Source organism: Ostrea edulis, chromosome 3 (assembly GCF_947568905.1).
Source record: "Ostrea edulis chromosome 3, xbOstEdul1.1, whole genome shotgun sequence".
Classification (NCBI taxonomy): domain Eukaryota; kingdom Metazoa; phylum Mollusca; class Bivalvia; order Ostreida; family Ostreidae; genus Ostrea; species Ostrea edulis.
Genome location: NC_079166.1, coordinates 79,853,446 through 79,871,162, shown reverse-complemented (window position 1 = coordinate 79,871,162; position 17,717 = coordinate 79,853,446). Strand labels below are relative to the sequence as shown.

The following is a 17,717-nucleotide window of genomic DNA, read 5'->3' as shown; positions in this document are numbered from 1 at the left end:
ATTATTTTTTATCTCCTCGATATTAAAAATTCTTGCATGATTTCCAAAATAATAGCTGTAATTTTGTCACCAAAATTTGAAATCAACACTCAATAAAAAATGCTCTATATTATATATTTCTGATCAGTAATAACACATGTATTCAGTTATTTGAAACACCTTCTAATCTCAAAGCAAGCAAATGAATATATGTAATTTTGGTGATTAAATAATTATTATCTTGCAAGCCAATAATTCTTCTTTATATATTTCTTTACACTAAAAGCGGTTATCAAATGTACTTTTATTAGGTCATCTGAGTTTACTCAGTAACCTATTGCAATTAGCTTTCATTTGTCGTGCGTTAACAGATGAACATTTTTAACTTCTTAATAACTACCAGTCCAATTCTTTTCAAATTTCGTATGAAGCATCATTGGGACAAGGGGGACCAATTTTAAAAAATGTTCTTATCAAGAAACACACATATATAAGAAAAACTAAATACATAGTGATGTAGAGCAGGCAGGCCTCTACCAAAATTGTAAATTTCATGATCCCCGGGGTAGGGGTTTCGACCCCAGGGCGGGGCAAATCTTTTTATATGGTGTTTATGTGTGTAAAACACTTTTACATCTTCTTTAATGCTATTGATACTAAATTGAAACTAAATGGATAGAGCAGGCAGTCTTTTACCAAAATTGTAAATTTGATTTCCCCCAGCGTAAGGGTTTTGACCCCAGGGTGGCGCCAAACTTAGTATATAGTATTTATGTGTAAGTTGTTGATACTGTATAAAATATAAATGCAGAAAAGGATGTACAAAAAATGGTGAATTTCACAACCCAGAGTTATGACTTTAAAGGGACTGATTCACGATTTTCCACAACATTTCTTTTTCACTTTTAATGATCAAAATCAATTATCTAATGTGTTTAAAAGATTTCACATAAAAATTAAGGCTATACATTATCACAGAAGCTCATTTTAGAGAGTTTATTATTTGTTTTGTAAACAAAGATTGCGGTGTGTTATTGTTTACGAAATTTTCAAAAGAAATGGATATTGATCTAAATTTATCATATATTTCACATTTCAAGCATTTTGGGGTAAAATATGTCATGCAAAAGTTAAAATTTGTGACTATGCAAAATTAAAATACTTTATATTACAAAATCAATATTTCACTTGTTTGTTTGTATACATAAAAAAACTCGAGTCTTTGTTTACATAACACAGATTTAAGGCTAGAATATTGGTTTTATTCTTGCATTCAGAAGGTCAAAATTTTGGCTGTCAACATTAAATGAGTTATATTTTTTTCATTTTTAACATCGAAAATGAAAAATATTTCTATCAAAAATCGTGAACCAGTCCCTGTAAAATGAGTCCAAATTAGTCATATCTTTTGATGTTTTCATGTGAATACACCTATTTAAAGGTATGTGAAGTTTTAAGAACACATCTTGTTTTATACTGTTGCTGAACATTAGAATATAATTAGCTTATATATTTAGAACAGGAATTTTTTTCTAGATTTCATAGTCAATGGAAGTAATGATACTTTTCCACTAGTATTCAGGTGACCGATAAGGCCTGTGGGCCTCTTGTAAGGTTTTTGTTGTTTTGTTTTTTTATTTTACTAAAGAAATATTTTTATTAGTCAGTAATACATATTCCTTTGCCATTGGGAGATTTTGAGAGATAAAAATGGTAGCCATCACTTTCACAGCAAATATGCCCCATTAGATTTATAATGTTGTACTACCATGTATTATATGTCAGCCTCAGTGCAAAGGTACCAGGTTCAATACTCAATTGTACTAAAGATTTTTCTCACCTTCTTTGCTACAGTAAAATCCCATTCATATACCTTACTGCAGTACATATCAGCTGATGTTACATTTTTAATTGCCACAACCAGGAACTATCAAAATATGTTAACTCTAGACTAATTAAACCTGAGAATTTTGTAGAAAGAAGATAGAATGCATGTGAATTGTAACTGAATTGTCACAAAAAAATATTTTTTATTTATAAACGTGAATGACCTTAACTGAAACTTACCATTCTTGATTAAAAAGTGTTTTTTTCTGGTTTGGAAAGAAGCCAATTTCATTACAAGGGGAATGGTTATTGAAAAAATACTAAAGTTGACCTTAGGGTCATTTGAAATCTTGTTCTTAATATGGGCTCTTGGGTTATAAATCATTAAAACTAGAAATTGTAGGTGATACTTAATGATATCTTCCCAGATATGGTGTACGGTAGATAAATATACTGTAAATAAAATCAGTATTATCACAATTTTACAGTTTATTTAACTAGCAATTATGTTGCATGTATTTTTCAAGCCTTATGAAATTTGATTGCAGTGTAATGAAAGTTGTTTATTTAAATCAATGTAATACTATTATTTTTCTAGGTCTATGGGTACATTGCTGTAATGGCCTGAAAAATATTTTGCGAAACCGAGAAATGTTCATCTTCCATTGCCATGATTGTGTAAAAGGACGAGCAGAGGAATGATTCAAAAATATATGGCAGGATTGAGAATCTAACCCATGACCCGTAGTTTGGTGCTCTACCCACTGATCAATCCATGCTGATGGTCCATCTACTACATTGATGTCATCTTATATATATATTTATTCATTTATATCAAATGGACATTTAAAAGAGTTTGATATTCAGCAAAATAGAATTTGTTACAATACATGTTTAAGAAATTAAGTACATGTACATGCATTGTTATGCATACAATTATGTACATCTAATTATATTTGTTAATAGATAAATTTTTAGATGAATTTTCATGCTGTTATTGATATTGACATGTACATGTATTACTTCCATTTCTAGAATGATTTTAACATCTTGATATTAAAAAGATGACATAATAAATAAATCTTAAATATTTGTCAACAAAGTTGTCTGGTGGGTTAAAATTTGTAAAGAGGAGCATTAGTACATATGTCGGTTTAATGTGAGAAGCCTTCCGAGTGAACTTTTATCAGTGAGATTTTTGTAAATTGGGGGGGGGGGGATGGGCTTCAACAAAATAATATGTATGTTGAAGGCATCATCCTTGGAGTTTGGTAATATACACTTCAAAGACTTTTACCTAGCTGATCACATATAAAGGTCAATTACATACAAATCATGAATGGTAGAAAGATTCATATATATGCATTATCAATGAAGGTTTGACTCCTGTAGGATTATAGTTAAAGGAAATGGCACTCTGAAAGATTGAAAGTCTACACATGACTACACTAGTTGACATCACAATTGCTCTCTGAAACAAATTACACAAAATTGTGTTCTTGGAATGAAAAGCATATCTTTTTTGTTTAAAGAAATATTTATTTAGAGGCTCATTTCCCTGTTGTGTAAGTTACAATGTAACAAATAGTTATTTGGAATACCAATATTTGCTTATAACCACAAAGTAAAGATCACATATCTATAAGTAGAAATAGTTTTTCTATAGCTGTCGATCACCATGTATTCTTGTATACACAGTGACTCTCTTCTTTTCAAATTAAAAACATTGCATGTTTGATTGCATATATATATATATATATATATATATATATATATATATATATATATATATATATATATACATTAATTCCACCATGTTTGGAAAATTTTGAAAAAAAATGTATTTCCCTGAAAGATGCTAGACCTACCCTATATAATAAGATAAATGGCAAATATTCTTTTTTTTAAATAACCTGCATGACTAAAATAAAAAGCTTCCCAATTATTTCTAAAGGCAAGGTTAAATCCACCCAGTCTGATTAAAATCAAATTTCGCAATTTGCTCGATATGCGGACAGCGACTGTCCGTATATCGAGCGAAGTGAGAGGTTTCATTTTAAATCAGACTGAGATCCGCCACAAGGTAAATTAGATCGGGCTCAACATTTTGAGAATTGTCACACAATTGCAGATGATCTCAAAGAAAACGATAATCTGAATAAATACAATTAATTTGTGTATTACTAACCAGCTTATATGCATCTAGAGGATTTGTAAGGTCTTTACGCAAGAAATTATCCATAAAAATGACAAGTCGCCATTTGCTTTGTTTATTCTTAAAGTTACGATCAGCTTACGTGTACTAGTATAGCACACGTAGAGTTACGCTTATTTCTGATGTAAATATACGTCTACGACTGTTAGTGAATACCGTTCCACACGTAAACGTACGCTACGTCTAGATTTACGCTACGTTTACGTCTACGAGCTTTAGTAAATATGGGCCCTGGCCGCGGCAGGGCTGACGTTGTGTCCTTAGGAAAGGCACTTTACATGAATTTCCTCACTCCACCCAAGTGTAAAAGGGGTACCTGGCTATAGACAGTGAAAGATATTGTTAGAATGTTAGTGCCCTAGCGCTTGTAATGGCAGCTTGCACTGTATGCTTCCTAGGAGGCTGAGAAAGTTCTAGATTGATATAAGGTCTGCCAGGGTAATAATGTACATTGATTATTGTAAAGCGCTTTGAGCAGTATACCCTGGATAAGGCGCTATATCAAACCAATTATTATTATTATAAGCACATATTTTGATTTAGATAATTAACATTTCGTAATCGGTGAATTTCCAAAAACTTCTGCATTATTCATTGCAGAACTCCAATATGTTGTACAACAGCATACTGTGTTACCTCCAATTCGACAAACACTTAACGACACACCTAGATAGAAACCGCTGCTTCGTTCTAGGTTTTAAGTCGGATGGTTCATCATTCCAGGACACGCTATCCGACCTAGAGAAGTGTATGGTTTCAATTGCTAAACAAGATAGATGGAGGGAAACCATTCCTACAGACTGGGCACTGTCTGAAGTTGTACTCCGAGAACTCAGAGGACGGGGGAAAAGAATGACATCAGTTAAAAAACTATCGGAAAGTTGTTTTGGGGAAAACAAAAAGAAATACACACAAATCAGAGATATCCTGAAATTTTACCATGATACAGGCGTTATACTACACTTTGAAGAGAGCTCTCTTGTCGAAAATGTCATCATTGACATCCAGTGGTTCGTTGATTCCTTTAAGAACATAATAACCGATCTAAACCATGTCAGGGATATTGTCGACAATCATAGCGATTGGAAGGATTTTAACGAAAATGGTCACATACAAGATATTATCTTGACCAAAATTTGGAGCAATCAGAACTTTGAAATAAATCCCCTTGACAAAACAAACTTGTTACTTTACATGGAACGTCTTGGTCTCATCTTTATTGGTCAACAGGCGCATTACATTCCTTGCATGAACAAGAGATCATTTGCCATCGAACAACAGAGAGATTTGCAATCCATTCAAAGCAAAACATCAGTAATGGTCTTTCGATTTCCCTTTCTGCCATATTTCGTTTATTTCCGTCTGATTGTTGCTTGTCTGAAAAGTCGAGAATGGAGATTACCAATAGACGAACGCTTATCTTTATATAAAAATCTAGCGTGTTTTGTCTATAAGAGCCACACTGTAGCCCTTGCTGTGAATGAATACTCCATTCAACTTCAAGTTTTTCATCGCCAGAAAGATCTAATCTCAAAAACTGTCACATTGGAAATTCGTGACGATATTGAAAGATTACTGAATGATTTAACCAGTAACTTTCACAAGAAAATCACGTACACTGTAGGATATCAATGTTCAAAACAGGAAGTGTTTCGGGAACATGATGACTGTTTTGTTGAAGAGGCAAAAATCCACGGGAAAGGCAAGCAGACGTGCCCAATACACGAAGCAGAAAATCATCATATCCTAAGGAAATCAAACCTCCTACATTATTGGAATAAGGTAGTTTATTCTTTAATAAGAGTTTTCCATTTTATGATTTAAAAAGTAAAAGCTTTTTGTCTTTTTATATCCATGTACATTATATTAGTTAATAATGATGGTAATGTTCCTTTTAATAGGACGTTCGGGACAAACCAACAAGTGAGTAAATTTAAGAATTCTATGAACCAATAATCATTTTAGTTTTTAGGTAGCAGTCTAAGGAGTGTTATTTCTGTTAATCAGCATTCTGTTGTCATTCAGATATCTTATAATCTTCAACGGTAATTAGCGATAACTGATCCCTTGATTTCAAGTCATTAAATGTACTCATAAATAGTGGTCATGGGGACAATTGAATACTCGTAATTCCAGTTAATGAATTGAAGTTCGTAATTATTTTTTGTTACCTTTCATTCCATTTGAAATTGCATTTTGATTGTCAAAAACTATGCACGTTTGGTTCATTTCCACATAGATACAATTCTGAAAGTGTTATTTCTTCGCTAAAATTCTAAATAATTTATTCTTTCATAGCTGAAATTCTGAAAGTGTTATTTTCACGTAGTTAAAAATCTGAATTTCTTTTTTTTTATGTAAATAAAATTCTGAAATTCTTATTTCTACTTTGCTAAGATTCTGAAATCGTTACTTCTATTTCGTTAACATTCTGAAAGCATTATTGCTACTTAACTACAATTCTAGGATTGTTATTTCCATGAAAATCGTCATGTTCACACCTGAGTGGTCCCCGTGTATTGCCTGTTGTAGACCCACTACCTGTAATTATAAGCTGAGTCTGAAATATCACACATGATATATGTTTTGTATCCCAATTTCATGAAACACATTTATTTAAAAGGTTATTGATATTAGGTTTTGACATAGTATAATTATCAATTTCATTATTAATGTAAGAAATCTGTAAAATAATAATAATAATAATAATAATAAATTAAAAATTAGAATCATCAAAAATATAATAATTTCCAAAATTATTTGCCCCCCCCCCCCCCCCCTCTGAATATACCGTGTTCTATGAAAAGACTGATGCTGGTATTTCCCACTTGCTGGAAGGCAGTGGGAAATATTCTTTATTAAAATGACCCTTCAGTGAGTTATGATAGTGATATGGAATTCTGTGTTATCCTTTCGATATAAAATGTTTGAATGAATGCGTATACAATATAACCTTGCCTAAAGTTTTCATACTTGACATGACAACGAATTTAGGAATTTTCACACCAGAAAAGTGATTTGAAAACTTGACACTGTAATGACCACCAATGATACAGCGCCGCGTAATGATATACATTTAGTGTATCTTTAGTGTTGTAACTTCAATGCTTAATGCTATAAATTATTCCATTGATAGTTGATATTTTCAACCGATAAGGAAAGGTGAATGCTAAATCGCCGCTTACTGTTAAAATTTTACGATTTAAACAAAATAATATTTACATGACCAACCGCTGATGATACAGTCACATCCTTTAATTATATATACATGTAATTAATTGCCAATTTTAAAATCAATAACACATTTTTGTTCCCTCAATATTGTATATCCATTGTTTATCCATTAGTATGCATGTGATACTACATGCACATTTATGGGAATGTGTAGAAGACTTCCTTAAATTTTCGGTCATAATAGGTAGATATCTCCTTTCCCGTCCGTTTCTTATTTTACAGTGACCGGTCAACAGGGGATGCTTACTCCTCCTAGGCACCAGATCCCACCTCTGGTGTGTCCAGGGGTCGGTGTTTGCCCAACTCTCTATTTTGTATTGATTGTAGGAGTTATGAGATTGATCGCTGTTCGTTATCTTCACCTTGCATGATAAAAGATATGGATACAAATTATATAGCACACCTTTCTCAATAGCTAATCAATCCTCGTATCTTCTATTTGCTCATGAAAACTGAAGCAAACTGTTGTCGGACATTTATCCTTAAATTTGCAACATTTTACATTTTTCTGAAAAACAATAGCGTTAATATCAGCCAATCGTTTCATAAAGCATGCTGTGGCAAAGCTGATTCAAGTCTGTTCAAATGAAGAGTCGGGTCCTCTTTTATATATCTATATAAGGAAACATATTTTAAAATATTTTCAAAAATATCTTTTTCATGATTAGTTATGTCCATATGCAAGCATCTTAAGGCAATGCAAATTTCAAGTTTGTTTAATTCATAGGTTCAGAGGTAGGGTGGGACCAGAATAGATCAAAACCTGTTACGGGTATATACAGAAAGTTGAAACAAGGTATATAAAAGAGAAGTAGGACTGCACAAAGTCATATCAAAATGCAAATGTTCATAAGTTGTTTTGATTAAAGTTGTATGCGTTCGTGACTATTGGCAGTGTGAGGTATTGCTGTCTGTCAGAAACTTGAACCTTGTGCAATACATTTGATTGTGAGTGAGTTGGCTCTTATATTTCATCTTTGTATTCCTTGTGACCTTCACCCTAGAGTTTAACTCAATTTAAAAATATAACCGAAACTTTAACCATAACCTTGCGCATACTCTAACTTTTGATTGATGAGTGATATATGTTGTATATTCTATGTAATGGTTGTCTTGATCCTTTTCGTATTAAGAGTGTTAACATTGTAACATTTACCTTGGATTTAACCTACTTTAAGAACAATATATGGACTTTTGAAGGTGGGACTCTCATATCTTGTATATAAATACCGTGTGACAAGACCTTACATTTCATACCACGATTTTTATTTTGTGACAATTGTTCACTGTTATATGAAAATAGTAATAATAATGCATACCATAATGAAAGGTGAAGTTACCTTCACCTTTCATAACCAACAGTGATCAATCTCATAACTGTTATAAGCAATATAAAATAGAGAGTTGGGCATACATGGACCCCGGGACACACCAGAGGTGATATCAGGTGTCTATGAGGAGTGAACATCCCCTGTAGTATCATACTAATAATAATACTTTATTCCAAGAAGGTGACCTGATTTGTGCGCGCGCTATTCTTCCCCTTGACATTTCTCTTGATACACACAATTATATACAATAATAATCACTTACAATAGTCTCAAAAGCATCGACACAAGGTTATGTTACAAGATTAAATCTTTATCACTTAATATAATTGAATATCAGTAACAAAGAATCAGAAAATCTAATATTTCAGATTGCGATTAAAAAACAAATGCATAAAATTTATATACGAGGAAAAAGCATACTTACATAGCTGTAGGGTATCTGATAATGTATTTCTCTACATTATTTTGGAAAATATCTTGATACTGAGGAAGTCGTAGGTGTTGTGGTTGTCTGCTCCACATGTCCACATCTGAGTATTGTAAATAGGTCTTGAATACTGCATGTTAAACTTTGGTAATCGAAGATCGTGATTTGATTCAGAACGCATACGATAAGAAACAGAGGATTAAAATTCAAATAACTAAGCAAGACAATCGAGTGCTAAACCGCGATAATATTTATATAATATAATATAATTGTGTAAATCAATTAACTTACTAAATGTCAGCCAGCCAAGTTTCTCAAAAAATGGCTCAAAAGAGGAATCTGGACTTGTATCCATAATTATATTTGCAGCTATTATTTATTTGTAACTTAGATTTAAGAAATGAAACGTACAATTCTTTGTTTGATACACGCATCAAACAAAGAATTATAAGTTTTATTTCTTATCATTTAATTATGGTTTAAAGATATAAAAACAAATAGTTTCTCCCATGAAAAAGCTTGAATTAACGTTTTTGAAAAGGCGCGTAGTAATACATACTCCTCCTATGCACCTGATCCAACCTCTGGCGTGTTCAGGGGTTCGTGTTTGCTCAACTATCTATTTTGGATTGCTTATAGGAGTTATGAGATAGATCACTGTTCGTTATATTCACATTTCATACGTAAGAATGAAAACAACAACTAGGCCTAAGCGTAGGTACTGTCACAGGTGCAATTATATAAATTATAAAAATTAATAAAGATATTCAAATTGATTTATCGTGGAAATTGCATTAATAAAGCAATATAAGTTTTGCTATTGTTTCTTTTTAACTGTTATCTACACGTCGTTGAGAATTGGAATTACAGTGTTATAACTTACAATGTACTTGCTGTTACGAGTTCATAAAAAAATGAAAGCATCACAATTCAATTCAAAGTTAGGAAATACAACATTTTATCATTTAAAATTAAAAGTTCAATTATTCTTTATCTTTATTTTTTCCAACCGGTTGGTAGAAACTGGGGCACAAGTTATCTTTTGTTATAAGGTTTAAGGTCAATTGTTAAGAGTGTGTATTCAATTTGAAGACTAGAAATAGAATGTATATGCTGTAGGCCAAGCAGTGCTTAGCTTGGAATCAACAATTTTCTCGCATTTTATCTGGGTCTTTGTCTAAATAAAAAAGTACATGGAAAATGCAACTGGTTTTTTTTAATGGCAAAGTACTTGCTACGAAAAACAAATTATCCACGTCTTTCCCTCTGAATTTCCTTTGAAAAATTTAGATGAAAACTCAGTCAAAATCCTCTCTACTGACAGCTACATCGAGTACACCCTTAACCCTTTCTCTACCGGCACATTTTAGAGGTTTTCAGAGACTAAATGACACTATTTTTAAATCGAGTTACATCTACAAGTATCACCATTCTAGGTAGGCATGTGGCATATAATTTTGTTAAGAATTGGACAGAGAATATTTATTCTATAAAGTTAGTCATGTTATTCCATGACCCCAAAGATTTATACGGGGTCAAAGGTCATTTAAGTGCACAATTTTGCAGTTTTTTTCTCTGGAATATATATAGTACGACCCCTCTCACTAGATTCAAGTCAAAAATAGGAAATTCTAAATGTATGAACTGATGTCTCTGTTACAATACTACAACAATATCACAATCAAATTAATCAATTTTATTGACAAACAAATATTTTTGGTTGCTAAGTAACAATACTCATGATAAACTTTTGACCATAATTTGTCTTTCTACATCCATTCGACACAATTTTTAAACATAATTACGTTGAATGATGCTTAGTACATGTCACATTATTTTAAAAATATAATCTTTGAATAAATCTTAATCATTTTAAAAGGTTTTTAACAAAAATTATAATAAAGAGAATTAAGGTCAAAGGTCAAAAAATGGAAATTTCGTACTATATATACATATTCATCACTTTCTAATAATACGACGTTTTGTCATTATGTTCCACTAAATAGCATAAATATTTGCAACATTAAAACAAAGATATTTACTGTTAAAATCTAAAATAATCTATTTTTTGTATTCAAATACATTTGATTGCTAAGCAACAACACATTATTATATCAAATGTTATGAAAAAGTACTGCCCGTTTTTCCTCCGCTAGTTTAATGTATGTGAATGTTCAAGTACTTACTTTCAATCACCAAATTTAAATGTACTTGCATTATATTTAACAAAAATGTTCTTCTTAGAATGTATATTCAACCTCTTAAAACCTATTTGTAGACATAATTCTTGATACTGGGTTGTTCCGATAGGGAGATGCGTTGACCAATATCTGTCTATCGACTGGAACTTCTCAGTAGACATGCATAAGATAATGCCCAAATATCTGGAAAAAAAGAGATTTTTTACACTTAGCCCCATATACTGATGTACTCCCAGTTTTGAATATTCAATTGGCTCTGTAAGTGTTTTCTATAATCAAGACCCTCTGAAAATTATGCGTTTAATTATTTTATCAGGGGTAATTGTAGTACACATTTAATAAATGTGTTATATACACAGCCATATTAATTTTGGTAAGAGTAATCTTATTAAAATGCATTTTATTATTCGTTTTAAACTGGAAATCACTGTTACAATATCGGTACTTTAAAACTAGTAATACATGTACAGTTCCTCTTCAGTGACAGACTGCGAACTTCCTTGAGACACATATGACAATCCTCCCCCTTAGATATGACCATCTCAGCATAATGGCTGATGGCAACACGGATGGAGAAAACCAAATCTTTTGTCAAAAACAGCTTCATAAAATCTGCAGTTCTCTGAATAACTGGGTCCCATATTTGAAAGGAAATTGCAAATAATCAGTATTGGCCATCATACCTTATTTTTCAGCATTTAACATATTTATCATACCTTATACTTAGAAACAGAATAACAATTTTCGGCATTTATTCTCCTTTTTGTATTGCATGTTATATCTAGTAATGTAACGATAGACAGTAAAATGGTACACGCATATCAGTGTACCATAATGCCATGATTCCATTTGTGAATGTATTATCTTGATTCATTTGAATGTTAACCAAATGTCTGTGGATTTAACCTTATATTCAACCTCAAAGAGTCATACCAACTTGCCAGGTTGTCGCTCCGAATGAAATTCCACAGGTGTTAGCATTACGCCTATCATATACATGGGGACAGATACTGAAGAAATTCAGGTTAAAACATAGAGGGTCCAGCAAAAATAATATAGCTCTGAGGGAAATTGAATAGCCCCAGATTAAAGTAGAATTGAATTGGTTCTTCATTATACACAGTATCTAAATCCCCATGCATGGTACTCTGATGGGGTGTGGATTTAATCGAAATTAGAAAAAATCTATGCAAGACGTGGGCACATGTCCATCAGCTCATAGCACACCAGCATGTATGGATCACATGTAATGTATGGTCATAAATGTATATAAGATAAAAGAGAAATGTATATGATCTGTCAATAGCCTGCCATAACCAGACTTTGATTGATGTTACCCCCCCCCCTCCCCGACCTATTGTCCCGAACACACATTTCGTTTTTATGTCTGTTACAATATGATTAAAGGTAAAACTCAAATTACGGTAATAGATTCTATTATCACGATAATACAATAATGTGATATGTGCTTTCCTAACAGATTGTGTTTTCTTTCATAGAAAGATAGTCGTTTTATAAACATCGACAAATCTTGGAAAATAGCCTCCGCATCAGCGGTCATGAATGCCCAGTCTGATTAAAACAACCCCACCCCCTTCTCATCGTACACTAAATCTAACCTCTTCTTACACTCGTGCGTCAGGTATGGACAGACCAAAAATGGGGGGGGGGGTAATAAAACTGATTAATGCCGGGGCAGGACATATTATATTGATGTCAGATATGTTCAGCTCTTAATAAACAATTGAGTGCTCTACACTTGGTTTCGATATCATAATATATAAATATTTTCTTTCATGAAACGACAAATTATGGCATCAAATCGCGGTTAATATATTAATCGTGAATTTCTCATACCATGACATAACCACGAACGTTCTTTTTTTCTAGTCAGCCAATGTGACTACATGAACTTACATGTTTATACTGAATGCATGATCGTTTGGGTCATCTTGCAACAGGAGATCCAGTGCATCTTCTTCATCTGAAATCAGGTCGTTTTCAAGATGTAAATACATTACAAGTGTTCACTGTGTTGTTTTCGTTGAAACGGAAACAGTGTGTTGTCAGTGCACACTTTCAGAAAACTCCGCGGCCGCGATCCGGATCACGGGGGGAAAAGTACATGTATATGAAATAAACAGACTGTTTTATTATTATTATTTTTTTTTCCTTTGTTTGGCAGAAGAAAAAATTATTACTATTCGGAACAAACGTTTATATCTGAATTTGAAGTATTTTATTTATTTTTAATTACAATTATTTGGTGTAACTGTTATTCCAATAATGGTTTTATACATTTTTTATAAAACACAGAGAATACCTGGCTGATTATTTCATACATATGTGCATATTGTTTTAGTGTATCAAAAGGTATTCAATTACCAATAGAGGACATACAAATAGTTTTATAACACGAATAAGGAACTGTCAAAAAGAAAATTGCCTCTACTTTTACAGGCTGTATTTACTTGTCCCTATTTCCATATATGAATATTGGTAAAACGCCGATCTGTTTAAACATTGAGAAATAAAATCGTAAGAAAGCGTACAAGTGCAAAACATTGCTATTTTCTTTTAACTTTGACAGGCATTAAAAATAATTTTATATGTTCTAAAAGCAGGGAATATATGCGTTTCAAAAATGTAAAGAATAGTGCATTCATACGGAAAATAAAAAAAATCGTATCGAGTAGGAAAATGGCCTTGCGTCAAAGCGTTGCGTCATATTTAGACGAATCGATCTTTCACTTTAAATGTTTATATTAATTTAATTGCTTTATATACTTAATTGAGTTTTACATAGTTAAAAAGTAGAAACAATCTCCAAAAATATGATATATAGATCATATATCTTATGATCGTAGTTTCAAAGATTTAGAGGCACTCCTTTTGCGTTGCCCTGTTTTTACGCGCCACCGGTCAAATTGACCGAAACGGTAGAGAAGTGGTTAAACAGCACCCCACTGTTATCTTATTTACAAGCCTTTAACGTGATAATTGGCTTTGTTTACCCTATTAAATCTATTTATGAAATGGCTAAATACTATTTTTTTTCAAACCTCCGCGCTCGAGGTCGGATATGACGCGCAAAATATCGAAGTAATTATGCATATCGCCAGATTTGAATTTTATCGCTTTCAAATTCGAAAAATACGCTGGTTATTTCATTTAAAACATTTTAAAGTTGTTTTAAGCATGAAAAGAATTATTTTTGTTAAAAAAATGTAGAAACATGCTATATGTCCTTTAGGAGGTGCTGTATTATTTAATCTCTCTCTCTCTCTCTCTCTCTCTGATTATATCATTTTCTATTTAAAAGTATTATAAAATGTCTACAAATTTATTTACAAAGGGGATATAAAACTGGTTAATGATATGAATTGATGACCCGATTTATAAATGTCTGTTGTTAATAATTGATATTGTATTGCAGTTACGTTTTGGATAATCATTAATGCAAAGATATATTTGATAGTAAGATCTTAAATGATTACAGGTGTGTCCATTGTTTTATCTGAGAAAGATCTGTCGAAGTTCAACAAGGTGATTGGAAATGATATGGAATTGATTGCCACCTGCTTGGGATTATCACAAGTGGAGATAGATAGATTGAAGAGGGAAAATCCTACTTCCATGAGTACTGTGGTACACAAAATCCTTGTCACATGGAAACGCAAAATGGGCCCTACAGCAACACTGGAGAACTTGGAAAAAACTTTACAGGACGCAGAAAGAGACACTGGTGCAAACGTGGACTGGGATGTGTTTAATCGAGCAAAGACGGTTATTCTGAAAGTAAGGAATGAACTGACGCTGTACACACGAGCCTGCGAAGGCGGAACTACGCATGTAAATATGTTGTAGGTTGATCGATTCAATAATCAACCTAAGGGAACGACCCTGATCATATATAGTTTTTTTTGGAATTATTTTTCGCGATATATTATTGTGTGTCAAAAAAAACGGTCTATACGGATGGTTACGTGTGATTAACACTTTTACTAGAGAACATATATTTCAGTTCGGTATTATAACTTAATTATTCGGAATACACGAAAGTTTAAAGGTCAATTATAGTATAAAACAATCTTAATCCCAGTACATTTTACAAACCATGACATAGTGCTGATCGGTTTTCCTTCAAAATCTTTTTTAATATTAATTTTTTGGTTTACAAAGCAAAGTCAAACAATAACAGAAAATCGTTGCTAACTTTTGTTTGTTTGTTTTTTTTTTTTGTTTTTTTTTTTGTTTTTTTTTTTTTGTTGTTTTTTTTTTTTTTTTTTTTTTTTTTGTTCAAACGTAACAAAATTTATCCTCCAGCCCAGCGTAAGTCATGAATGGTACTTTTTAGATAAACAATGCGTATTTATTTTGCTGTTTGTAGTATGTGGTTAGCTGATGTCAATCTATCATAGGTAACACTGTCAGTATTGTTGTCGCGGTGTACAGTATTATGCATTATGTTGTACATTTGGATCTTCGTATTCTTGTGTAGTCCACACAGAGAACAGTGTAGTACAATGACAGGAAGCCAGAACGCTATCATCATCATTTCAAATTTTTGTTAATGAATTTTGCACTGACTTTTGCAGGAATCATTTAATGATCATATAACAGATTCGCTTGTATGTAAATTTGTCACAGTAAATAAACGTTAGCAGAAATTGCATATAAATGTTTGTTTTCACTGAATTTTAGTACTTGTAAATACATGGAATTGTACTTGTATAGATATATGTCACTAAATTGGTAAAATATGTCTGTATAAACATGTAATTATCGAATGTTTTTGCTTTGTGTGTATTATTGTTGACACATTTGTAGAATAAAACTGATGGTAGGGTTGCATCATGCCTGTGTAGTCAGTATTAAACAAATATCTTTGTCAATATTAAAATGTTCGTTATTTATGTACAGTCTAGATATTTAGCACTTGTTTCATAATTGCATTTTTTTGTATTTCATAATCTGAAAAGGAATCATAACCTATTAGCAAATAAAAATAATAAACAAGAGTAAAAAAATAAATAAAAAAAAAAACAACTAAAAAAATGAAATAATTTATCTACAGTATAGATTCATGTTTGTCAACCGATTTCCTGCTTAGCCATGGTACGTTCATGATGAGGATTTAATATTTTACAGGTGGAAATACAATTTCTAATGTTAGCGATGCAGCTGATTAGCTCCTTGTATGATATTTTATACACAAGATAAATTATAATACAAAATATTACAAAATCTGAAGATGTCGCTACTAACATTGCCATCCATGTTTTATTCAAATTATTTGTTAAGTGTACACATTTTGATTTTTTTTTACAAAAATTATTCATTTCTTTGATGTATTTTACCCCAACCGCTTATGTTTCTGACCAGTCAGTCGGCCAGTTCCTGTCTTGTCAGCGCAACTGCTATATCCTATGTAGCATCACTGTTCATTATATGCCAAGCAATGCGTGGGGGGTATGTGAGCTAGTTAATACGACCAGGCTGTGTAGATGTGCATAAAACTTAGAATTTCGAGTTCGTCTGGCATGCCCCTGTAATAAGGTACACTGTATTGATGTGCATATTCAATGAAAATTCATATTCAATAATTTTTCTGAGAGTTATGTCCCTTTTGAACTTTGAATTTCGAGTATGTCTGTCCTGTTCGTGTCAGTGCAAAACCTCTGCAACCGCTCAACAGAATTTCATGAAACTCTGTAGTTAATAAGGACACGCTGTGTAAATGCGTATATTCTTTCAATAATTTTTCTAGGAGTTATGCCTCTTTTGAACTTAGAATTTCGAGCCCGTCTGTCCTGTTCTTACAGTAATGTATAGCATTACTATTCATTATGTGAGCCATTTGTCAAATAATGTTGGAACATGTGATATGTGAGCTTGCTTACTTTTTCTTTCATTATGTACATTTCAAGAAATAATATTCTGTCTTCAACATGTTGTTTTCCTGTATATGCATGTTTAGCTATTATTTTCTCCATGTTTGGTAATTTCCTTTTAGTCCAAACATCTATTGTCTTTTATAATGTATTACATGTAATACCTTAGATATCAATGTTTGATCCTAGATATCTATTTTTGTTCTTTAATATAATTTTGCAACCTTAAATATAAATGCAGGGGCGGATCCAGGAATTGCTGAAAGGAAAGGGAATCTACCATTAATTTTGGTTTTCATTAGGGAGTTCCACAAACAAAATCCGTTATTTCTTTACCCTTTTAGGAAATTGTCAGAGAAAGGTGGGATTGCAACCCCCAGACCCACCTCTGGATCAGCCACTTCAATTTATGATCTTAAATATGTAAATGTGATTTTACATATCAATTTATCATCTTAGATATCAATATACGACCTTCAATATCAATACATCATCTTATATACATTTATATGTTAATGTATGATCTTAGAAATCAATATATTACTTTAAATATGGTAATGGACATCAATGCATGATTTTGGATATCAGTGTATTATCTTAAACATAAAT

General features: G+C 32.1%; 1 protein-coding gene across 1 annotated transcript in view; it reads left to right on the top strand.

Moving 5' to 3' along the window:
* LOC125676201 (uncharacterized) overlaps positions 1 to 16,677 on the top strand; it is a 249,116-nt gene extending 232,439 nt beyond the window's left edge. Inside the window, exons 14-16 of the mRNA XM_056159113.1 lie at positions 4,622 to 5,803; positions 5,923 to 5,944; positions 14,714 to 16,677. Of these exons, the coding sequence (XP_056015088.1) occupies positions 4,622 to 5,803; positions 5,923 to 5,944; positions 14,714 to 15,081 (1,572 nt within the window). The 3' untranslated portion in view covers positions 15,082 to 16,677. The remainder of the gene's footprint in view (positions 1 to 4,621; positions 5,804 to 5,922; positions 5,945 to 14,713) is intronic.
* The last annotated feature ends 1,040 nt before the right edge of the window (positions 16,678 to 17,717 follow it).